This window comes from Lissotriton helveticus, chromosome 4_1 (genome assembly GCF_964261635.1).
Source record: "Lissotriton helveticus chromosome 4_1, aLisHel1.1, whole genome shotgun sequence".
Taxonomy (NCBI): domain Eukaryota; kingdom Metazoa; phylum Chordata; class Amphibia; order Caudata; family Salamandridae; genus Lissotriton; species Lissotriton helveticus.
In genome coordinates, this window is record NC_136063.1 from 1,848,456,454 (window position 1) to 1,848,482,879 (window position 26,426).

A 26,426-nucleotide genomic window follows, 5' to 3' on the forward strand; every position below is an offset into this window, starting at 1 on the left:
CACAAGGTAAAGTTCTCAGTGGGCCAAACTTGGTCCTGTCCTCAACCTGCAGTCGGCCTTAACTTGTGACTTTTTTCCTGGTCCAGCGCGACCAGATTCACTCCATTGGCGCTTTGTGCCTTTTGATGCAACTTTTATCGAAATCTTTAAAATTGCATATCTTCAGTTCATCCAATTGGAATTTTGTTTTATTGGGCTGATACAATTAGTTAAATTTACCTCTATGTTGTTTAATTGGTTTGGGATGTTTCTTGTGTCGTGTTTCCACGTTATTACTGTTTGGGTGTTGCATAAATACTTTACACATTGCCTCAAAGTTAAGCCAGGCTGCTTTTGTGCCAAGCTATCAGAGGGTTGAGTACAGGTTAATTTGGGGTTTGCTTGTGTTTCACCCTGACAAGAATTGTGGTTACTGCTTCATTAGGGTTTACCCCCTTTCAAATAGTAACCCAATTTCCTACACCTTCTTTTGCGCTCTTTTATGTACACATGTCTTTGTCAATTAGCCCCATAACATTTCAAATGGCAACATTCGAGGAGTATTTGTGTGCAACTAGAAAGGACTGTGTCCTCTTTGGACTTTTACTAACAGTTGGGTGTCTTAGGGACCATTTACAAAGCCATGTATCCATATCTAAAACAGTACTCCTTTAGGAATACTACACATACTGATAAATGCATTTCTATATCGTTCCCTATAAGTACAACATCAAATTCCCAAGGCAAAGCTCAACTCAGAGACAGAATATCAGTACTTGCTGACAATCCTGTGGTGGAGGCAATCATTGCTATTATGAAGAGTTACAAGAAAAGGTTACAAGAAAAAGTCTTACAACAGCTTCGTCTGTCTCTTGCTGAAGACCTACATGCACCACACAGAGTAGATTTTGGGTCTGTCCCTTTCTCATGATTGGTTGTCTATTTTCTTTGCCCTGTATTTGATGGCTTTCCTGCATAGGCTTATGTTTGACCTGTCCCAGGAGCATTTCTTTCTTACAGTTTTCAGATTGGTTGACTTATATACTTCCACTGCTGACGTTGCTTGCTTTCAAAGAACTACGTTTACCTTTCTTTTTCAGCACTGAGTGGGAGTGCATATGTTTTCTTTCTTTCTCCCCTGCGTGCTTTCTTTTAAATATTAATAAACTGTAAGGTCTATCTACACTGTGCTTGCCTGACCATGTTACATATTGCATCCTTTTATGAAGCCTCCGTGATTTTACAAAGCGAAATGATGTTTTTCATGTAACCTGCAAAACTTTTTTCCGTTGATATGTGACCTTTCAAGCGTTCTTGTCGCTTAAAGCACACCAAGCCGAGTGCTGCAAAAAGTGGACGTCTGAAACTACTCAAAATGTTTTCGGGAAAGTAGAAACAGCACCTTTCGCCAGTGTCCAATTCAAGGACATACAGAATGGTTTATGAACAGCAGCTGTGAGTCGCTTCAGGTGTCAGAGGACTAGAAAGCACGGATGCGCTCCATCACCAGCACGAAAATTTCCCCTGGACTTCTTGGATGTCATCAAAGTGTCCCCTAAATGCAATATATTAGGGTGCTTGTTTGATGGCATATTGTGTGCAATTGCTCCCTAGAGGAAAATAAGACGTGGTTTTGTGCAGACAATACTTTGGCACTGTTCTGTTCTTTCTCAAGGACTGCTTTTAAAATGTGTCATCGTCTCTTTTGCTGCTTCTTTTCTTTTCTTTAATGGATCACAAATAGATATGGCTTGAAACTGCTTCACGTTTTACATAATATGCACATTTGTTAAACATGCTCTTATTTTCAGTTCCATAATAAACACAGTAGGGTTTCTGACCTGTTGAATAGGCGTTAAAAATAAAGGGCTCGATTCACAAAAGTAATCTGAGACAAAATCCTAACTTTACTACTTTCGGTATTCACAAAAGGCATTTAGTAGTAGTAAAGTTAGGAATCCTAACTTTACTACCACTAAATGCCTTTTGTGAATACCAAAAGTCGTAAAGTTAGGATTTTGTCTCAGATTACTTTTGTGAATCGGACTCAAAGTTCTTTAGCCCACCTAAGTTAACCCTGCTAGTCGTTTTCCACAATGCGAAGGTGTCTCCTTTTTCTTATTTCTGAAGAATAGATAAGTGTATTTGTCACATCAACAGATTTTATTGCTTACTTTAAAGACTTGGGGCCTTATTTATGAGAAGCGATGCATTACTGCGTGAAAACAGAGATGTGTCACTTCTCAGTGTGCCCTCCTTGCGACATGATGGATGCGTCATATTTACTGTATGATGCATCATGTTGGAAGGAGTTTTATTTATTTATTGCCATTTATAAAGCGCGACAAAAACCCGCAGGCGTCTTGGCGCTATATAGTTACAGATACATCGGTATTTCAGACGTATCTGTGGGCGGAAAAGTGACGCATTGATCGGGTGTGTCTGAAAACAGATGCAACTCCAGCAATGTGTCCTTTCACATGGGGCAGGCCCCATGTGAAAGTGCCTGAGTCAGTCTTTTGCCTGCTGTGAGGCAGGTGTAAGATATTGCCGCAATGGCGACCTAGAAGTGGTGCACTGAAATCTCATAGATTTCAATGCGCCACTTCTCCAAGGCTTTTTGCGGTGGAATGCCCACCCTGCATACATTATAGCTGATGCAGGAATAATGTGGCGTAGGGGTTTACAAAGTGACGCATCTGCCTAGATGCATCACTTTGTAAATAGGGCACTACATGGTGCATTTTTTACGCCACCGGTGCGTCACAAAAGGTGACGCACAGGCGGCGTAAAAGTGACACAAGGCCTCATAAATAAGGCCCTTGGTCTGCTGGTAAGTGTATGTGCTGTTCAGCATTAAAGAAAACTACGTGTTTTAATGTCAAAATGTAAGTTAGCCATATAGGTGAGCAGTTACCTGAATTATGTCTTCAATTTCTGAATTCTACAATAATTGTTACCTGTGGAGTAATTTCATTCGAACAGGTGGCATGCTTGTTAGTTTAGAGGCATTTATTTTTTCTATTTCTTTCAGTACTCCATGGGCGTGTGTAAGAAGGTGGGCTGATGGTTGACCGGGGTGTAACTCTTGGTCAAGGAACAACCTCAATTCTTGTCAGGGTAAGGCACAACCAAATCCCAAATTAACCAGTATACACTCCCTTGTTAACTTGGCACAGAGCAATCAGGCTTAACTTAGAGGCAATGTGTAAAGTATTTGTGCAACACTTCAAACAGTAAGTAAGTGAGAAGACACCATAAAGGGAGCTCACAACACATTAAGTAAATTAGTGTAAGATTTAATGCATAAAACAAGACCAAACTGACAAATATCCAATTGGTAGAACTGGGGGTATTGAACTTTAAGGTTTGTAGTGAAAATAGCGCAAAAAAAGACAAAGTGCCAACTGGTTGGGTCAGATCGGGACAAAGTTCAGGCCGACCAAGATGCATTGTGTGCCGGCTACAGGAACTCAGTCAGACCTTCTGAATACAACTTTAAATAGTAGTTGCGGAGCGTTGCGTGGATCCGTGTCAAAGATGCACCAATCAGCTGAAGCAATGCGTCGGGCCGGAGATGCGTCGGAATGGTGTGAGGTCCTATCGCACCATCGTCCAAATTCCAATCAACGGGGCTTGTGATGCGAAGTCTGGCATTGGGGATACGGCACACAGCTGCTGATGTGTTGGTTCCGAGGAGCTGCGAGGCTGTGGATCGGAATCCACCATTGACGAGGTTGCCATCAACAAAAGAGGTGAGGGACTGGGATGTGGATGCACCACTCCGCCGGGGTGATGCGTCGGTTCCGAGGACTGCGGTGAGCGACACAGATCTTTGCAACAGGTCCAAACCACACAGCAGCAAATATTTGTCAGTTCTGCTCGGGATGTGCTGCTCAGCCAAGGAGATGCAGCGGATCTGCTTGGGGATGCATCACTCAGCAGAGATGCATCGGAAATCGCAGGCAAGCACCGCAGGCCCACTTCCAAAAGTCCATGATTGGGATGGCACCATTTATCAGGGTGGACTCACAGAGGGCAGGTTCAGGTGAAACTTGGTTGGAAGCATGGTATGTCTCTGAAGCTTCAGATCAGGAGTCCTTGAAGTTACTCTTGGTTCAAGAGATGCAGGTCTAGTCCTACTCACCCAGGCAAGAGGGTAGCAGTCAGCAGGTCAGCACAGAAAAGCAGGAGTCCAGTAGAGTGCAGTCCAGCAGAGTGGCAGTCTTTCAGCAGCACAGCAGTCCTTCCCGGCAGATAATCTACAGGTTCAGAAGTGTATTGAAGTGGTGGTGTCTGATGTCCTTCTTGTCCAGACAGTAGTGCCTTTGAAGTGGAGAAAAGCACCTAGAGGCATGCCTTTGAAGTGCACAGATGTTCTGCTTTCCCTGCCCTAGTTCCAGACTAACTACAGGGAGAATGCAGCCCTTTATGTGTAGAGGAGAAACAGGTGTCCAGGTGTAAGTGAGGCTAGGCCCAGCTCCTCCCACCCATCCTGCCAGTGATCGCCCATTTAGTCACACCTAAACTCCCATTGTGTATGTGTGATTGTCTAGGAGGAATACACAAAGCCTAACTTCCAACTACACCGAGTCATATGACCAGAGACAGGCTGCAGGCACCAAATGGCTAATGCAAGAACATACCAATTGTCTAAAAGTGGATTTTTCACAAGTATAATTGAAAATCCAACTTTACCATAAGTTAGGATTTTAAATTAGGATTCCAGAAACACCTTTGGAAATTACAAATATAAAATGTAATAAGTTGCTAGGCTTATAACTCCCTATGGGAGATATAGGCCTTGCATTAGTGAAAAAAGAATTTAAGAGTTTTTCACTACCAGGACGCATAAAACTTAAAAGTACATGTCCTGCTTTTTTAAATACATTGCACCCTGCCCTCTGGGCCGTACCTTCCTACCCATTGTGATTTGTGCCCTGTTCTGCATGTACATCTGCAACATGGTTCTGTTCTCAATAAAGAATAACACAATAAAAAGGAAGGTTTGGGTGGGCAATAGGTTTATTTTGCATGGTTCAAATGTCAGTTTAAACTGCACACACAGACTCTGCAATGGCAGGGCTGAGGCATGTTTAAAGGGGTTTTTAACTGGGTGGGACACCGGTAGCGTTTAATTTACTGTCTCTGTGCACTTATAGTACCATTTTACTAGAAACTTATATGTACATTTAATATGCCAATTGGGTATGAGCCAATATTGCTATGTTTGGAGGAGAGGCACATGCACTTTAGCACTGGTTAGCGCTTAGAGTCCTAAGGCCACTAAAAACGAGGTCAGAATAAATAGAAGAGGAAGGCCAAAAGTTGGGGGTAAGACCATGCTAAGGCTGACAAGTCTAGCATGTGTTCCCCAAACTGAAAGTGGGGAGAACTAACCAAACCCTTGAAAAGTTTCCATCACTACGGTGGAAGAACCTGGATATCAGCATGGGCGTGGTCTGATCCAGAATGGTGTTGTTGTGTAGTTCCTATCTAAAATATACAGGATCTGTGCATTTAGACAACATATACTGTAGGATTGGTGTCAGACGAACTCTGATCACGCCCACCGGGTAAGTTAGCCTTTCCTTATCAGCTAGCTCACAGTGCCACTGTACTCTCCTCTTATCAAGGAGAGAATAGTTTCTGGCAACCTCAGAACATGGCAACCCTGATCCCTCAGGACCGTGGAAACAATGTACTACCTTTGTCAGTTACTCATGCTTACTTAGTTTGTCTCAGAGAGGTACACCAAATAAAAAAATCTGGGCGTTTTCAATAATCATTTATTGAACATTTATTGAACAGATTGTTCCAGGCTTCAGACACTGTTGACTCCCTTCCCAGGCAGATATGGACCATGCGGACATCCAGACCCATTCATGCAATCCCAACACCTCCAAGGATGACCATAGCTCTACCTCTGTCCAGATAGTGTGCTGCAGCTTGTAGTCCAACTGCAGGCATGGCAGGGCTCACAACTACTTTTAGAGAACCAAAGACCTTCCCCGCTACTTTCAAAGGGAACCAGAGACACTGGTAGATGGCTCTCACATTTGTAAGAGACTATGACATGGTGGAATGTGTTAGAAAGGAGGTGCTCTGAGGACACCAGCTGATACCAGTAGTCATGCTGGCTCCTGTGTCTCCGCCAATTGCCCATTGATGGTGACCGCTGCTCGAACTTAGAAGTATTGGCAGGCATATGGACTTATGGCACTATCTCCTTAGCCCCCAGGGAAACTAGGCTCACCTCTGTCTGCTCCCCAAAACAAACTGGGACAACCACCTCCTCCTGTGCGCTACACCCATCAACCCAGGTGTCTGCCCACTGGTGGGGGGCTGTGCCCTCTTGGGACATTTGTAGTCGCCCTTGGAGTACCCATGCTTGCAGCACTCTCTACATTGGGGTACAAACATTCCAGTCTCTTGTCAAAGAAGCCTTTCTTATTAGGCTCAAACTGTGAGTGGTTGCCACGATTCCCTTGGGGATTATTTTGGGGCCCTTTAGAGAACTTATTTTTACATTTTTCTCCCCCCCCTCTTTCTTCTAGTGAGACCCCTGACCACCTTTGGGGGAGTCTCCCCAGATACCTTTTTGGACACTCTGGTGCTAGCCCAGATGTCTTCCTCCTCAGTAAGCTTACTGGGGTGAGTCAGCTTGCTGTCACCTAGGTGCTGGTATAGTTCTGGAAAACAAATACTGAGCATGTGCTCTCTCATAATCAGATTGTACAGCCTATTGTAATCATTACCATTACTGCCCCATACCCAACTGTTCAGTGCCTTGCTAGAGTAATCCAAAAAATGTACCCAGGACTGGGTGGGGAGATTCTGACTGTCGCTGAACCTGTGGTGATATTTTTCAGGGGTCAGTCCAAACTTAGCAATCAAGATGGCTTTCTTAGGATTGTACCTGCTTTAATCCCCAACCTCCAAACTAAGAAGTGTGCCCCACCTAACTGTAGGCATGTGTTTTTTCACAAACCACCCCACCCCCACATGCTCTTGAGAGATGTTGTGCACCCTCAGGGCTACCTCAAAGGCATAAAAACATTTGTCAATGTCATCTCCTACCACATAACTCGGCACCAGATCCTTGGGGTCGCAGACCTTTTTGTCTCCTTCAGACAGTTCAGGTATGCTGCCTCCATCACTGCTGGACTCTGCCTTCCTGACCTTGATGTCCAGCTCCTTAAGACTCAGTTTGTGAGTCAGTAACAACTTTTTCTCCTTCAACACCATTTCAGCCTTCTTCTACTCCATGGCCTGTTTCCTTTCCACTATCTTTAACTGGGCCATCTGCAGCCTGAATTCCCTCCATCCTCTCTGCCAGTTCCTCTGGGGAAAGGCTGTGGGAAGAGACACACCTACCTGCCTTGACAGAGGGCTCCATTCCAGGGGGCAAGTCAACCCCTTCCAGTGCACGTACTAGTCAGGAACATCCTCTACAGGCCCCTCAATCACATTATCCTCTCCTGTGGTTTCAACCAGTGTTCTGTGGGTTTTTGCCCAGCCCCGCAGAGCCATTTACAACTCCATGTTGCTGGGGATGCTCTTGGCAGAAAATCCACTTTTCTTGCAGATGGGCAACATTTAGAAATACATGTTGGCCACATCAAACGCCATTCTTGCAGGTGTGGTCTTAAGCACAACAGTCAGAGAAAGGATTTAGAAAAAGGAAACAAACTGTAGAATTAAAAAAAAAACATTATTTATGTGGGGTGGCAGTGTAATGGAAAATTATTATATGGCACTGCACAAACACAAGTCTAATCCTCACATCAGAACACCAGTGTAAGAAATTGGGCTGTTGGTTGACTGGTTTTCCAAGTGAAGCAGCAACCACAATCCTTGTCAGGGTAAGGCACAACCAAACCTTAAATTAACCTGTGCTCAGCCCATTGATAGCTTGGCACAGAGCAATCAGGTTTAACTTAGAGGCAATGTGTAAAGTATGTGTGCAGCACTGCAAACAGTACAACAGTGACAACACACCACAAAAGGATTCCCACAGTAAGATTTAATAAGTAAAAAAAGACCAAAACAACAAAAATCCAATTGGTAGAACTAGAGATATTGAATTTTAAAGTAAAGTTTGTAGTAAAAATAGCGCCAAAAAGCACAAAACGCCAATTGGGGATATCTGGTTGTGCAGGACTGGGAAAACATCACAAGCTCAGGTCAACTGCGATGGAGCGTGGGCCAACTACAGGGACACAGTTAGGTCCGCTGAGCAGAGTACCTTAAATTCCGGGTGCTGAGCATTACATGAATATGTGTCGAAGATGCGGTGCGCAGCTGAAGCAATGCGTCATGTCGAGATTCGGCAAAGCTGTGGTACAAGGTACTATTGCATCATTACCGAGGATCCATTGATGGGGTTTGCAATACAAAGTCCAGCGTCAGGAATGTTGCGCGCAGTTGGCGATGTGTCGGTTCCGAAGTGCTGCGAGGCTGCGAAGTGGTGTCCATTGTCGTAGCTGCCGTCAACGACAGAGGAGAGTACCTGGGCTGTGGATGCACCGCTGGGGCGATGAAACAGTTCTGAGGACTGCGGTGGGCGATGCAGTCTTTGCGTTTGGTCCAATACACATAGCTGCTCGGGAATGCACCACTCAACTGAGATGTATCGCTCAGCAAAGAAGATGTATCGGTTCTGCTCGGGGATGTTTCGATCAGAAAAGAAGGTGAATCAGTTTAACTGGCAAGCACCTTAGGCCCACTTTCAAGGGTCCAGGACTGGGGTGGTACCACTTGGCAGGGTAGACTCACAAAGGGCAGAGTCCAGGTGCAGGTGAAAGGTGGTTGGAATCCTCTTATGACCATGAAGCGTCCGATCAGGGGGCCAGCTAACTAGCCCTTGGAGTAACTCTGGGCTCTGGTTTTCAGAGATGGAGGCCCAGACCTTCTCACCCAAGGAAAAGAGCAGCAGGTCAGTAAAGCAAAGCAGGAGTCCAGCAGAGTACAGCACAACCATGTTTCATTTGGAGGTGTAAGAGAAGGGCACATCTCCAATTCATCACGTGGCTTGGACCTTAAGCCTTGGTCTCATACATTGCATTTCTGTCCAGGATCTGGATCCTATATTTTGCAACTTCATCCATTGAAAGGGGCTTATCCATAGTCTGGATTCAAAGAAATGTAGGATGATATTAATCTATTGATCCTGATCTATGAATCCAGATGCTCAAGCATGTTGTTGGCCAAAGGCAGTTTATATTCAACCCCTTGTCATCTCCGAAATGTTTTCTGTGCGCCAGAACTAAAGCAGCACTTGAACAATGGGGATGTTAGGATTGTCTTGTAGCATAGTAAAAAAATATCTGAATCTGCCTTACGTCAGATTTTAAGCCTGTGTCACCTATTAGTTAAAGACATGAATGGCCCTGACTTGCCCGTGTTCCGTAGCATATATGTTTTGATTTTTTGGTTCTGTGAAAGCTTGTTGCAAAGCATTTATGCACTTGCTTCTGCCAAGTTGCATTCTACAGTTCGGGGTGATAATAGGTAAGCTGATAAAACACTTTCAGGTTACTTTTTAGCTTTTAAAGAGTTTTTTCACATCAGGTTCAAGCAGTGTGCAAAAAAGTAACATTTGCAATCTGCTAGTACACGTACATTAGTACTGTTATTGTTTGGCATATAATCCACAGTCAAAACCCTTGGGATAAGTAATTGAAATAGCTTGCATTGAATTCCATTCCAGTTCAGTGGCAGTTTCTTAATAGGGGCGCAGGGGCATTCAACCCCACCTGCTGCAAACCACTACGTCCCAGGCTCCTTTTGACAATTAAATTATCCCTGTATGCCCGTACTTCCTTTAAATTGTATTTCCTAATGGGGCAGGGCTATGGAGCTCTCAGTGGGTGGGACGAGCAGCTCAGACTGAAACTAGGCTGAGCATGTCAGATAGACCGATATTTTTACTTTGGCAAACTTGACATGCGCAGTTCAGACTTCCACATTGAAGGTTATCATGGAGCTGCGTCAGCAAAGACACAGCCCCATCGGTCTTCAGTGGAGCGTTGTGCATGCATGCTTATCCAGTCATAGCACTGTTGTTATGCTGCTTAGTATTATATGCAGGACAAGAGTAGTGCTTGGATTGGTTACGGAGCTCAGGCTTATTTTTTCCAGCCAGGATTGGAAACACATTGCGAGCGGGAGCATTAACATGAGGACTCGGAGTGCTGCTTGCAGTAGAAGAAGATCGTCAAGGTAAGCATCTTTTATTATATTCATGTATGTATATTTAATTGTGTTATTGTAATGCCCCACTATTTTTTAAGTCCGCATCCACCACTGTCAACTCATCTATGGTGAACATAGCAATATTAGCATATTGACCGGACGTTTCCATGGTGCTTGATCTGGTGTCAAGTTCCTTGAACCGCTTCCATTGGTAATACAAATGTATACTGCATCCCTCTCACCGCTCTTCAACTCCATTTTCAGATGAATGAGACTGCTGAAATGCAATAATCTATGACATTCATCTATGAAGCTGAAGGACAGTGACTGTAGAGACTTATCTGAGGTTTTTTTCTGAATTTTTTCCAATTAGTTTGCACAATGTGGATAGTTGAATATGGAAGGACAAGTGCCAAGAACCTGATTATCTTCTTATTACAAACAAGCCTTGGCAAGACCAATAGTTCTTGCCTCTAAAAGGCAGAGGAGGAAACACCAAATGAGCGGGGGAGCACGCTTAGTGCAATGGCAGGGATTTGAGGGGAAAGCAACACACATGGAAGAAGGTAAGAAAACACATGCACTTTGTTAGACCTGTCAGTCTTTGGGTGGGATTCCCCTTGCCCAACTTTTTGCCTTCTTCATCCGTTTTTTCTGACCTTGTTTTTCTGGCCATAGGAGTCTGGGCACGTTACCATGGCTAACCAGTTCTAGTATTGGCTCATACCCAATTGGCATATTTAATTTGCGTATAAGTTCCTAGTAAAGTGCCCAGAGTCTGTAAACTAAATGCTCCCTGTGGCATATGGAGCACTGAAGGTGCCACCCATTTAAGTAGCCCTTTAAACGTGTCTCAGGCCTGCCACTGCAAAGTGTAGTTTAAACTTCCATTTGGCCTGCAAATTTTTTTTTTTCGCCAGGCCCAAACCTTCCTTTATAATACATATGTCATCTCTAGGGTAGGCCCTGGACAGCCCAGAGGGAAGGGTGCAATGTATTTAAAAGGCAGGACATGATCTTTAATACTTTAAGTGTTCTCATAGTGAAAAACACTTATATTCATTTTTCATTACTGCAAGGCCTCAGTCTGCCATAGGAAAACATTGGCATTACATTATTACATTTTCTAAGTGTAATTTCCAAATGGGAAGATAAAAATTATTCACATTTGGTGTTTCAGGAATCCTAATGTAAAATCCTAGTTTAGGGTGAGGTCCCAATTTAAATTACACTTCTGAAAATGCCACTTTGAGAAAGCTTACATTTTTTTTCCTTAGCAATTTGGAGCCTGCAGCCTGTCTCTGGGTATCTGACTGGGTATAATTGCCAGCTGCACTTACTGTATTCCTCCTAGACATCCACACACAATGTCAGCTTAGGGATGAATGCGTAAGCCATCACTGGCATGATGAGAGGGATGAGCTGGGCCGAGACACACTTACACCTGAATAGGCTGTGTCTTGTCTCCACACAAAGGGGTGCATACCCCTGTAGTTAGTCTGAAGTCAGGGCTCGAAAAGCAGGGCCTCTATGCCCTTCAAAGGAATGCCCCTAGAAGTTACTCCCCACTTCAAAGGCACAACTATGTATAAAAGAAGAACTTCAGACACAACCACTGGACCTGTGGATACTCTGCCAGGAAGCAGGACTGCTGTGCTGCTGATTTTTTGGGTTTCTCCCTTTTTCTTCTTTTAGTTGTGGGTGCCTGGTCCCACACGGGCCCCAGCCACCAGGGGCAGTTTCAACAATTCCAGTTTGATGCATTCTGCACTCCCTCCCTGTGCCAGCTCCCTTCTCTTCTGTGCCATTCACAGACCCCATGGACTCCTGGCCATCTGGGGGTACAGTGTCGTCCAAGTGTTCCCCCAAACTAGTCCCATGGGGTTGGGAGTGAATCAGCTTCCCTGCTCCTGGAGAGACCCACTGGATCTCGGGTCAACTGGAGGCAGAGTCCTTTGTCCATTACAGAATTGGGGGCTTGTCCTTCCAGTTGTCCATGCTGCTGCTGCCGTCGCAATCCTAGTGTTCAAATACAACCACAAAAAGCTCTCTCTCTGTCTCTCCATTGCGCAAGAGTTCTTAAATAGGGTTGGAAGGTTCTAGAAGCCAGACACCACTGGTCAATTCTAGGGTGCCATATCACCTCTCAACACATGTCCCAACCCTCCTGCACCGCATGCTAGGACAGTTCAAGATGATGCCTTGCAGAAATCACTGGTCACATCTCCTCTAGGGACCTCCTCCTCACTCATAACTGACATCACTACCAGGGCATTTCTCATCAAAACTTCAAAGAAGAGCCCTGTCTTGTGTTAGCTCCAGTTGTCTGTGATGATTCTTTCTTTGTTCAGTGGCCCTGGGCTGTCCAAGCCCTGGTATAGTATGACAGCTAATACCATGTGCAAACTATCTTCCCCACCTCATCAGCCTCAAGAGCTGAAGGAAGTACTGCTATTTACTCCTTTTGTGTTGGGAGACATTTGTTCCCTTTACTAGAGAGCAGAGTAATTATCTTGGCCAAACAGAGTGACAAAAGGCCTGGACTCTGATCCTGAGCTGAGTCAGGGAAATATGAACATTCTGGATGACCCATAATGTGTACATAACGCTGCTCGTACTGGCATAATCAATCTTGGCACACATGCTGTACACCTGTTTCACCCAAGGTAAATTTATAATTCTGCACAGTCCCCTCTGTGCCAGGCTACCTGTGCACAGTTACTGGGCTGCGCATAACGGTAGTCTCACATGTGAAGCTTTTACATTTGTGTAAATGTGTGTGCACACACGTTTGTGTGTAACCAGCAAAGTGCCCCTTACCCTTGTTGTCTTATCTTAAAAGGCAGATACTGGCAGTAAACAAATGCAGTCAGTTTACCATGTAATAACCATAGCCAAGAAACAAGTAGTGAGACTCACCCACAGTAAAAAAAGTCTAAAACTGGGTGGTCAAACGAAACAACAAAAATCCAGGTATACTAAATTGGAGGAAACCATTTCACAACAATCACTAAACCCTACTCCTCGCTGTGCTCTTCAAATTACACATTGTTGCACCCTAAGATGTACCAACTGACAGATTTGATGAGTGAGGCCACCATCGATTGCTCCTTGTGGGGAGGGGGCTCCAGCAAATATGCCAATTCTTTAGACATTTGCATTAATCCTGGTTGAGCAAGCTGGGCAGTTGGGATGCATTGAGATCCCTGAGAGTGCGTATATGTCAATTATTGCATTAATGGGGAAGGATAAAGCACAAGGGCCAGCACACCAGAGTACAATTCACAAAACCAGCACTGGCCCAACCATAGTGACAGCTGAAGATGCTGAAGGAAGGTTGCATTGCAATAACCAAGTCTTGTGGAGACTTGGAGGGGGTAGAAGGCGCATGACTTGAATAGTTCCTTACAGCATAGTTCAAGAAATGGGTGCCTGAATCAGACCAATCCACCTGCTTCACACGGGAGAGAGCCCAAGGAGCTGTAGCCAGAGACTCCTTCCTGAGGCTCCTTCTTACCCAATGAGCATCGTACTCTTGAATTATGCAGATAGGCATGTTATACTTAGAAGGGCACATCAGTCCCCGGAAGTCTGCTATGAGTCCAACAAAATCCTCATCTTCTCGGACTAAACAGCAAAGTGTCAAGAATTTCACCTGGATTTCTGCAGGAGTGAGCGGATGATGCAAAGTTATCCCAACTTCCAAAAAAGACAAGAGAGCACAACACATAGTCAAAGCAACTCCTATCCAACTGGGGAGAGGGGAATGTGTAGAGAAACACACGCTTCTTTTGTTGTTGACAATTTCTCAAAGTGCGTTCTGTTACTCACACATTGTGAGGGAAAATCTTCCCGTAGGTCAATTCCTTCGGCCTAGAAGGAACTGCTCCTCTAAAGAACTATTCAACAAACATGCAACTAAACTTTCTGTTCAATTGCAGGAACGCCAATACCCCAAACACCTTGTTAAAAAAGCATGGAAACGTGCCTCAAATAACAACCGTGAGGCACTTGTGGAAGGCCTAAACCACCATTAGACAGGCTTACATTTGTAAGTACATTTAGTACACTGTCTAACAAAATACAAAGCACCATACGTAAGCATTGGGGAATTTTGAACATCACCGACACAGACATTCCATTTCCCCTATTCTCATTCAAAAGAGCACCTAGTTTGCGTGACACACTGGTCCATACGAGACCTAGAATACAACATGCAGACAGGCCTACGACACTATGGGATCTTCCACCTGTCCAGGGCCACTATCCTTGTGGTTCATGCAGCGTTTGCCCTCAGACATACAAAACTGACAAAGTTGACTTGGGAACAGGTAGGACGTGGCTCCTCAGAAAGCATCCAAATTGCAATACTAAGAAAGTCATTTATATGATTACTTGTCCCTGTTCCTTAAGATATATTGGATACACCACCCGCAAAATAAAATTGAGGATAGGTGAACATAAAAGCACCATCCGGTGCCATAAACAATCAACGAGAATGACTAATCAGTTTCTGACCTCTAAACATACAGCAGAGGATATGAGGTGGGTTATTTTAGAACATCCTTTTATTCCCCCTCACATCAGTGATGTGTCCAGGTTTTTGTTCGTTAAAGAACAAAAATGGATTTTTCATCTTAAAAGTGACAGCAAGGGCTTAAACGATGATATACCTTGGACATCACTGTAAACAATTTATCAAGATGTCTATACATATATATCTGTTTGAACACACTGGCTCAAACATATCTGAATGACAAGTGACGCAGGTATGGCATTATAATACTGTGTCTATGTATTACTATATCGCTATACTATATATTGCCATTATACAGATACTCTGTCATTATTCATGCATTGCGTGTTTAAATCTTAAATATCCTATCTTTGCAATTGACTTGCTGTGTTGGGTGCCACTCCGGTAGTAGTGTCTAACAGTATCATTTAATAGTGGAGTACCGGCTTCTATCGAGTGGTAACAAAATCTATTTCCCACTGGTAGTTTCATTTACGAGGGCGCAGCAACGATACTGCATCTCGTTGCATTACGCGGCCATTCAATTTCTGTTCCTTTTGCACATGCGCGGTAAAATGCCCACTGGTCCGTCGCGCATACGCAGAAAGACAGGGTATCTGCGCATGCGCTACTTTGACTAGCGCTAATGTTATTGATTGATCACAATACGCGTTAGTAGCGGACACCCGGACTAATTACTTATACGCCGGTGGAATTAATCATCCACTTAATCAATCGCCACATAGTTTAAAAAGACGCGCGAAACGGAACCTCGTCACCTTCACTCCCACTCGGACGCTGGTGTGAGGCACCGACGGACAGGTAGGCTTCTGCAGACTGTCTGTGATGCAGAGTTCGTCATTGAGCTAGCAAGGACCTCTCCTTTTTCCTTTTTACTTGTATTTTCAACATGTGAGCCTAATAGAGAATGATATATAGCTCTGTGTAGTCAATCATATATCCAGACTTTTGTCTGGTTTTTAACTTTTGAGTCTGTTTGGGTTTCTGATCAAACGCTGCCTTTACATGCTTAGTTGCAGCCATTCTTGTTTGTTGAGGGTTAGTCTCTTTTGTGTAAAACAACTGGCATATGTTAATATATTATGGAAATGAGGGAGTAAAGTATCTATACACCTCAGAAAGGTTTTTGAGGTTGTTTTTTCTTCATATTTCCATTTCCACTTTAACAGAGCGGGGCCTCATTTTTCCCGAGCGGGTGCCGGGCGAGGTGAGGTTAATTCCCACATAATGCTAGGTAAGTACTACATTGTGACAATGTCTTGTTCAACTGTATCATAGTAACCAGGAGGACCATGAGCCTTCTGTTTAGCGTGGAGATTATTCTTCGCTATGTTTGTGTTGTCTTATTGGTCTTTTTATCATTGAGGGATTATTGTACACCAGTCTATTATATGTTTTGTGCACTGTCTTTTTCTCTTGCAGGAAAGGACAAATAATCTAATATCCACCAGTAAACATTTGGGATCCAAGTTCCTGGTAGGAGTAATTTAATGTGTTCTTGCACAATATGAGCATAATTATTCTCACATTTTTCTAAAAAACTTTTTCTGCAGTTGCTATTACTACCTGGTCCTGAAGAAAGCTTGACAGTTTGTTCCATATTGCTGAAACATGTTGACCCCACTGCACTGCGCCATTGTATAGTTATAATTTCAAACTATCAGGCGTTTATTTGAATTTTGACACTAGAACAATACTTATTAAACACATTTTTTGCCCTAGTAGCCAATTTTACTCTTTATCTTTTTCACTCAATTTTCACCAGCACTTCACACCATCAGCACCATTTGAAATACACTGTGGTTTGAAATGTATTTCGGTAATCCATCTCTGCATCATCATTAGATGCGTTGGGCGAGACTTGGATCCACCATTCGTATCCCACGTGATGATATTCCGCCATAAGGGTCGGCTGATAGGAATTTTTCAACTCAGTGTCATTTCTTGTTGTGGCTATATGGTCCCTCTAGGTTTCTAGTCTCAATAAGGCACACACCAGTTCTTTTGCCCAGACATCTCTTGTTGTTTTTCTACTCACACATTGTCTCCAGGTTCAATACCTAGAACATAAATGAAGGAAATTACAAAAGATCCTTAATACATGTTTAAACATTCCTTTAGATATGACCTCTGCCTCTCAGAAATATCAACCTGACTGTTCCCCTCTCCTGTCTATGGAGAGTTGTAGGTAATGAAAAATTGCAGAACTTCTAAGAGCAGGAGTGGAGACTTCTAGAAATGATCAGGCACACTTGTGAAATATAAATGATATCAATTAGGTGTCACCAAGCACTTGCCCCTGAAATGGCTTAGAGAACTGACTCCTAAAATGTAAATAGCGGGTCATATAGGCACAAACATAAATAACAAGTGTGGAGGAAGCATAATGAAAAAAGAATGTTAAGAAAGATAAGAAGTAAAAACATTACATCATGCTTGAGCAATTATCACAACATAACTTTGTAACCCAGCTTATAGAATGCTAGAGTCCTAATAATTACCCTCGTAAGCATAAAAATATAATGTCCTTTCTTTTACATTGCAGACATAGCTCACATAATGTAAATTGCTTTTTATAGTGCAGTTATCCCCCAAAATAGAAGGCTCCAAGTAACAAAGCAGCCTTTCAAATAGAATACAGAAAACAAGATCAGTATTGAATGCTCTGGGGTACAGTGCATTACCTAACAGTTGTGGTGTCCACTGCCTTTTTTGTGTTGCTTTGTAATTGCAAGTTTAACATGTATCACACTCCTGAATATGACCCCCCCTCAGAGCATAAGCCACCAAGGATGCTGAACAGATGCCACCAAAGACGCCATTGATACAGAGGAAAGACGCAACGCCAAGGTAAGTCCGGTTCCACCACAACACCCATTGCTTTTTGACGCTGCCCCCGACTTGGCAGGAAGGTGTCTCTTTCTGCACATAAACAATCATAAAAAAATTACATTTTGCAACTTCTAACATAGAGGTTACAAATCACTATTATTGATTGTTCCTGAACAATCATTTCCTTCAACGCTGGCACCCTTGCACCTGCGTTGGTGGTAGGCATCTAATTTAGTGCCAGCGCTAGGGAAAACGCAGGGGTGTGCCACATTCTTGTAAATACTGCGCATCGCTGCATTTTGAAACTGTCAGAGTACGGTGTAAGCAATTTTGGGTTAAGCCCGCACTCCACAGTTTCCTTGAAAATATGCCCCAAAGGGTCAAATTAGACAGCATTTCGTTTGAGTGGAATACCCTGTTAGCTGTTCTGCAGGTTGTTGTTTCCTGTTCCTTGGGATCAAATCATATTATTATCATATCGTTGGGATACATTATTTCTTTCTGATGAATATGTTTGAATGTTTTGACAAAATACCAATAAATAGATCTTTTGGAAAAAAAAGTGAAATAACCTATTTGGAAATATTTTCCAGAAGTTGATCTCTTGGCAAAGAAAAGTGGATAAATGCCAATATCAATAGGATTAACAAAGAAAATGCCATCTCAAAGCAGGCTTGAAACATTATCTAATGCAAATGTGTAGTATGCTAGTCCAGATGTTCAGGTAATGAAGTAGCTGAGGCGGACGTAGCTGAGACAAATAGTAAGTTTATTAAGTCCATAAGTGAGATAACAGGAAGCAGAGATCTGGAACAAGCATCCTCAGCAGGAGCAGCCTACTAGCTGCTCAGCCCATCTCCTAACTGACAACACTCACACCAGGCACCCAAGCATTCCATCCATGTCAATCACACTAACATTCTACCCGGAACACAAACACTGGCTGAACAGCTAGATACAGAGGAGCAAGGGAACATATGTACAAACCTGAGAATATTACAAAATGCATCCTCTGAAATAACTGCTAAAAGAAGCGAGGCTCAGTGGTATTGGGCGAGTGCACCGCAGCTTTCAGTCTATGGCCGATGCCCCCAGAGGCATTCAAGTAAAGCAGTTCTCTGTCTTATGCAGGCAGACAACATGTGACAACAGCCAAAAACCTGGCAGGGTACACTGCGTGCATACAAGCATATTTTCCAACATCATGTTACCACATTATTTTCTAAGTAGATTAGTACAGCGGGGCTCTATTGTCCCGAAAACATGATAACTACATAAAAATTGCTCTAATGTTGAGCATGTATGAAATGTCAGAGAGCTAAGGATTTTGCCAGCCAAACCCAAAAAGGAAAAAAGGACATATTTGTATGGAAATGATGAAGTGGGGATCTGTGCACAATTTGGCAGCGCTGTGCTCCGGCAATTCTAAAACACTGGGATGCGCCGTATTTACAACAAACGGCACACCCTGTGTTTTCCCTAGCTCTGGTGCTAAAATGATCTGCCTCGCATCAACGCATGCACCCTTGCAGTATACTGTAAAGGTGGATTGTTTATGTGCAGAACGGTGTCTCTTCCTGCACACAAATAGCCATTAATGGCATTTTGCTCTTTGTATGTGTGCTGCAGAATGCAACGCACATAGAAGAAGCAAAAACCAGAAGAAATAAAAATATTTCTCCTCATTGCGCCATTCTAAATCCTGCTATTGCATGGTGTTATTTTTTGGCGCTGTCTCAGATTTACACATCCTTGTAAATCTGGGGCAGCATGAAAATGCAATGGGTGTTCCGGTGGAATGCCTACAGCAACACCCATTGCAAGCCCCTTTCATGCAAACTAATACGTGTAAAGGGGCAGTATTTACAAGACAATGTTTAGTCACTCAAAGTGGCTTACCGGCGCTTTGTAAATATGGAGAAGGGCATAGTGCCACTAGAATGTCATGCAAAGTGATGTTCTGGTGGCGCTATCTCCTCAGTATGTAGATTGCAATACTAAGACTTTATTTAACAGAGTAGAGAGGAAGCTTAAAATGTGTAACACTGAGAAAAGGGTAGCACTTTTAAAATGCTTTAATGTTATTTTTGTGTGAGTGAGTATTTTTTCCACCTGCCTCAAAGGAATCTCTTTATTCAGGAAAATTACTGACCAAAAATAAACCTTTATAATCTTAGACACAAAAGCAGTGGTCAATAAGCAATGTATCTCTATAAAGTACAGCACAGAATGGGCACAGTGCTCTCGACTGAGCCGCTCGTCCAAATGTGAGCTCTATTATCAGCAATGCCCGGGCGTATGCAGATAGTTGAGTAACCAGACACAGTTTTGTCACTTCATGTTACTGATGCGACATGACAGTCTGTTAGTGCTGTCAAGGCAGCACAGTTGTGGGTTAGAGCTTCAAAATATGTTAAAGCTAAACCTAATGCCCTTTTTTAGGTCGCGCATCAGCCGCATGCGCTGTCTGCAAGACCTGCTGTATTCACTCTACAGAGAGTAATCCCACCTGCTGCTTGCCATTGGTTCATTCCTCCATCTCTCTTTATTTCCTGGCTCCTTATTGGCTGGTGCTACTGATACATCTCTTTCGTTTTTAGGCCAGGAGCACCGGCCAACTACAGTTTCCTTACACTGCAGGTCTTTATGTATTTCTTTGGGGACTACTTGTTTATTACCATGACGCCCGCTTAACTTGCAGCCACGCACATGTTTTTTGTACACAGGCACCATGCTTTGTTTCAGCATGGCACCCGCTTTCAGGTTTGAACAACAGCAGCCATGTTGGATTTATAAACATGACATGCTTCCGAGCAGGTGCTGCCCGCGGTGCACGAAGAAAAGACAGACTACTTCAGCTGAACTTTATTTTATTTTCTTCTACACTGTGCAGCGCGGCGTGCTGTATTGTGACTGCGCCTCGTTCAACACTGTGTGACTCGCCCACCACTATTTTTAATTACTGTAAACATATTTTAACTATCAGCAAATGTAACCCTTAAGGTAACATCATGTTTTCCTAGTTTTTCTTGCACATGCTGCTATTTACATAAGTTGTTGTACTTTTCAATAACTGTACATCAACATCCAATGTTACTTACTCCTGATCATGTTTGAGCCACTATCGCAGTAATTTACTTTCAGTCCCAGGCATATACTGCTATGAAGCGTACTGACAGGGGCCATGTTGGAGGTAGGCAAAAGAGGGAAAACGGAACTTCACTTGTTCCCCATTTGGACTGTCCATGAACTGCCACTATGGAACTGCGAAAGCGGTCTAGATTGTGGAATCTAGTTGCACAAGACATGGGTGAAGGACGGAAAAGGATCTTGTATTTCTTGTTTCCTCAGATAAGAATTAATAAAATAGACTATATGTATGTATATATTTTGGTCTCTATGGCCATCTGAGTTCACGCAAATATGAACATCCCTAGGACCAAGGGGAGGGCTCCAGAAGCACAGGAAGAGGAGGTGGCAATTGTTATTTTGCTCTGCTGCATGAACTACTACTGCCTCCATTGATTCCCAGGGCTCAAGGATTGCACAAGCATTGAATGTAATTGTATGTATGTGAAAGCTTAAGACATTATTTGATCTGATCAGGCAATGTGGTGGCAACATTTTGAAAAACTATGTGGGTCCACCGTAAGGGAGGACAGGGACAATAGGAAGTGCAGCACAGCCATCAAGACACTGAGCAGAAACGTATATATACATAGAAGGTGGATTCGCAAAAGCCCTGCATGTATAAATACTATAATATATGACCTCATGCAGCCATCTTATTTGGAAAACAATTAGGGGCTACAATTGTTGGTTATACTGATGAATAAAGACGGCTAACTGTTTGAAATCAGCGCAACATCATAATATTGCCCATCAGTCCAATTGTATAATTTTGCTGTCTTCTATGTTTATATATGTTTCTACTTAGTATCCCGATGGCTGTGCTGTGTCATTTGGCTGTCCAGCCAGCAAGCAGGGAGAGGAGCTGAAGCTGCGCCCGTGTTATAGAAACCCCTGGCCACAGCACACAATAGCAACATGTCCTGGTGGTGGGTTGCTGCTCAGAGGTAGGTGTCCTGTGTGAATCCTTCTGATTTCCATGCTACCACAGTAGGGCATGTGGAAATCCCCTCCTGTCGCTAGAGTTTGGAAATCCGCACCGTCTCCCAACTAAGGGGCCGATTATGATGGCGGACGGACCTGAGTCCGTCCGCCACCATAGAGTAGGAGGGACCGTCCGCAGGGGCAGCGTCGGTCCCTCCGTGCAAATTACGATGTGACCGCCAGGGTGGCGGTCACATCCTGTATTAATAACATTGCAGCGGGTGCTGCTTCAAGCAGCACTCACCGCAATGTTAAAAATGCATGTATTACATTTACATGCACAAAGCGGCAGGCACCGCTTTGTGCCTACCGCTTTGTGCATGTAAATGTTGGGGGGTACTCTAGGTACCCCCCATGTGCACCGCCCGACACCCTGGGGGCCCGCAACGGGCCCCCAAAAGCCAAAGTCCACATGCTTTTCCACAGCGGAAAAGCCGCCGCGGAAAAGCATGTCTCCGTGCAAATCCTAATTTGGCTGACGGTGTCTTGCAGACACCGTCACCAAATTGCCCTCCCCACCCCGCGGATCAGCGGCGGACGGACCTGCTGTCCGCTGCTGGTCCAACCGCAATCCCACCACCATCCTAATCTGGCGGAGGGTGTTCTATGTGGCTGCGGCGGTGAATCCGCATACTCCGGGCCGGCGGTGGCTTCCGCCGGCCCGGAGTATGCGGATTCACCGCAATCATAATGAGGCCCTAAAGGTGTGTGTGGAAGTTAAAATAATTGTGCAAACCGCTGAAATACATTTAAGACATGCTGAGGTAACGTTAACGCTTGAGCTCATTATGTTGTAGCATTTGTCTTTTTTTACATTTATAGTTTATCAAATATTTGACCGTTGATACTTAAATGTAATACAGAAATACAGTTTAATGTACAATATACACCAGTGTTCATCACATCAGTATACAAATTCCTAATGTGGCCTAACGGTCAGAGTTTTCATTTTGGAACAGAGAATCAACATCCTGTGATTCGGAGTGAATCAATCAATGTCCCCATTCCCCCCAAAAAACCCTGACCTTGTGTACTGTAATCTACTGGTCATGTAAAGCGTTTGAATGCCCCACCTCCACCCTTGCCCTGCAGCAGCTGATAAGCCTCCCACAACACCGCTCCGCAGCACTTGAAATGGCGGGGTCACTGGTGGACAGAGGAAGCCGCCTGGTGATGGTAGGTGTCCTTCATGTTTGTTCCTGTATTCCTCTCACTGAATGTCGGGTTAATTCAAATAAGCCATCAAACATCTATAGATGGTGCATTTTGTCACTGAATGATTACCAAGTATGGGAAAATTACATTCTTCACACCTTTCCAGAGCTGTCATTACTTTCAAGTGCTTGACCTGTCTTGCTTCCTCATTTTCCTTAGTACATGTCGTTAGTTATGTTTTTTTTATGGCTAGTACTGTGGTTTTATGTTGACTCTATGTTTTAACGTTTCCAGTAGATTGCCTGAGAAGCAGACTTCATGGGCTTAACTCTTATCATGCAGCGAATGTCTAGCATATAACAACTGCATGTCATGGGGGTTATTACTCGCTGCTGCAGTTAAATAACACTTTGGATGCCAGACTGAAGACGTCTGCTAGGTTGGTCACGCCGCTTATAGTCAGCAGTAAAGGTCAGGTTATTACATTGGCTACCTTTACCGCATCACCTTTAGCCTGCTCCCATTGCCACCGTGATCAGCATTCCTGTCCTGCCCTTCCCTCACCGGGGACATTTGCGAGTCAGGGTTGGTTGCCTGTCTGTATCTGTATTGGCATATTAAAATGTTACAGGTAGGACCTCCTATCCTTAGAGATTTACCTTATTACCTATATTACAGTTTCAGTAGATTGGTGCTACACTATTTACACCCACTAGTTCTAAATCCAGAACTGGCAGTGCAACCTGCAGTTAACAGTTTAAAAGTGAACTTGTGCGCTTGACATTGTGGAGAAGATATTCCAGATGGCAACTTTCTTCTGACTTTAAAAAACGGCGTCGTATCATATGAATTGTTGTGTATTCAGCTTTTAAGTGAATTTCAGTGGTTTGAATGTGTTGATAGCCTTCTGTGCTGTTATGCCTTCGATTCATGGTAACGCTAATAAGTATAGTTTTTGTATTACTGATAGTTGACTTGCCATTACGTTCATCTGGCTCTTGTGGCATGTAGGTGCCGCAGGGCTTTTGCAGCATGTGCTTAGTTCGGCGATCTGTTTCGCATGGCTGTATGCACTTAATTTGATGATGATGATGAGTGCCAGTACTTCCCTCTCACTTTGTAATCAGGAGTGTCATGTATAATGTCTTGAGAGATGATCTCCTAAATATTACTCTACCAAGCTTTGGGTACCTTAATGTTACTAAATTTGATGTCCATTAAATTACCATGTCTAAAACTATCATTTTTGTTTTCTGCGGTGCACGTGCTGCAAATGCGAATTATCCTTTACAACGCCAATAGCCCTAACTCTCACAAATGCAAGACCTATTGCATGGCAAATGCTTATTAAAAATGGTGCCACTGATACGGATTTTCATTACTAAAAATGTAATCCCGCGGGAAATTTACTTGGTTGCCTTTAACGTTAGCTAACAATGTGCCACATACGGTAAGAACCCTTATTTAGCGAGGTTGGCAAGCTCAGCCAGACAGGGCGTTCAGGTCCATTGTTTAAAGGGCAATGCCAGTCAAACCAGACAGGAACTGACGTATCTGACACTTCAGCAGTGGCTGTAGGAGAATGCTTCATGTCTGCATATACTTTGAGTGCACCTGATAGAGTCTTCCCAAAAATAACAGCACGGGCTATCTATTCAAACAACCCAAGCTGAACTGCTGGCCGCCTCATCTAGTCTCATCTGGAGCGTTCCAGCCAAGTGAAAGGCATTTCTATTCTTATCAACTTGCATTCAATGATCTTTCAACAAACATATGAGTCAGATTCCATCTGTTTCATGGAGCGATCCGCAGCTCCCTTCCATTGTGCTCCTAATCTTTTGGGCGCCTGAATTCACGCGGAATAACATCTGCGTTTATTTATGCGTAATTGTGCAGTCTGTTTTGTGTGATTTCTCTTTTAATTTGACTTTTCAAGGGTTTTACAAATGTAAGGTGTTCACCACAGCATTCTACTCTCTTCAGGTTGAAGACTAGCGCCCACTTCCTATATAATGCGTGTTCACTCATTGTTAGTGGTGAAATAAAAAAACATAAATGTATGATACACAATTTAGAAAATACTTACGCGACAATGCCAGAGAGGTGGAACATCTCTGCAGTGAGGTAGGACAGGTAACTGTACAGGAACACGAACAGGGGTTCAATGACCCGGATGTTCTTGGTAAAGCGGGTGGTCAAGGCAGCAACGAGTCCAAACACAAGGCCGACAAATATACCACCCAGGCCGACCACGAAAAACTTCCCTACTCCAGCCAATATGTCCACAATTAGAATTTCAGGCATTTTACTGAAGTTTTCAAAGATCTTGTACAGCACCTGGTGGAAAGAGAAACGAGAAAGAGCATTTGGTGTGCAGCTGATTTCTGCCTCTTGGCTTAAAGCCAAGCACAATAGCAACAAGCACTAGCAAAATTCATGGGCCTGGCTTTAATGTGCCAACACACGTGAACACTGCCATTCACAAACGCTGTTTAGATATGTTTCATGCCTAAATGTTGTTTATCATAACAAAATTAGCCCTATTGGCTTTGTCAACAATGGAAAAAGTAGCAGGAAGGATTACTTTATGTATGGAATGCATATATGCTACATTTCTACTTTTGGTAAATCTTATAGAGAAACACATGGCCTGGTTGCCCACTGTTACGATTGCGTATCACTGTCCACAGACTGAATATTATTAAAAAAAAGAACAACCATATTAACTCGTAACGATTTGATAAAATAATACATCTGCATAATGTCTAGATTGGTAATTGTAAGGAATTGCCTCCTTTTGCCTGATCACCCCCAAAGTTTTGGACTAATGCTGCAGGTTTTTTGACTCAGAGTGCACTGCGGCCTGCTACCCAGACCTAAGTGCCAATGTTCTGCCCCCTTACAACATGTATGTTGAATTGGTTGTACCCAATCAGCATTAGCTGACTTACTTATAAGTCCCTAGCACATGGTACCAAGCATACAGAGGGCATATAAGTTAGAACACCCAACCAGGGCTGCAGCATGCATTGTGCCACTCACCCTACATGTGAAAAAGTACAAAATGGCTCCCAGGCTGCCACTGCAGCCTGGAAGAGCAGTTTTAAACTGCTAGTTCGACTTCACCATTTAAACCAATGACAAAACCCCACTTCCATTTTCAATATATATGTCTCCCCTAAGGAAGGCCTAACGAGCCCTAAGGCAGGTAACAGCATATTATTAAGTGGGATATGTACTTTAATATGTCCGATCAGTAAAACTCCAAATTGTCATTTTCATGTGGAAAAGCTAGTAGCCACATTGGCTAGTACAGAGTGGTACTTCAAGGTATCAAATTAATTGTGGCATTAAAACCGACTTGATGTCCAAGTCAAATTTAATGTCACTTTAAAGAAAAGACAGTTTTTATTAAGTTGCCATTCTGTTACCCAGTTTTTCCGGTGGCCTTTTGCAGCTGCTAGCCACCAGACAGTTGTGTTATCTGCCCTCCCAGGGAGAGGTGTGAGCAACTTCCAGACTTAGGAAGAATAGAGGCCTGCCACAGAGTGTTACCTCCCCTTTGCATGAAGCCACACTGGGTGTTGGCCTAAAAGGCGAGCTTCAAAAGAGA

The 26,426-nt window shown here is 43.6% G+C and overlaps 1 protein-coding gene across 1 annotated transcript in view; it reads right to left on the minus strand.

Moving 5' to 3' along the window:
* The window catches only part of LOC144827705 (sodium/hydrogen exchanger 2-like), a 621,902-nt gene that overhangs the window by 447,089 nt on the left and 148,387 nt on the right, over positions 1 to 26,426 (minus strand). The window contains exon 3 of the mRNA XM_078685917.1: positions 24,900 to 25,150. Coding sequence (XP_078542043.1) covers positions 24,900 to 25,150 — 251 coding nt within the window. The remainder of the gene's footprint in view (positions 1 to 24,899; positions 25,151 to 26,426) is intronic.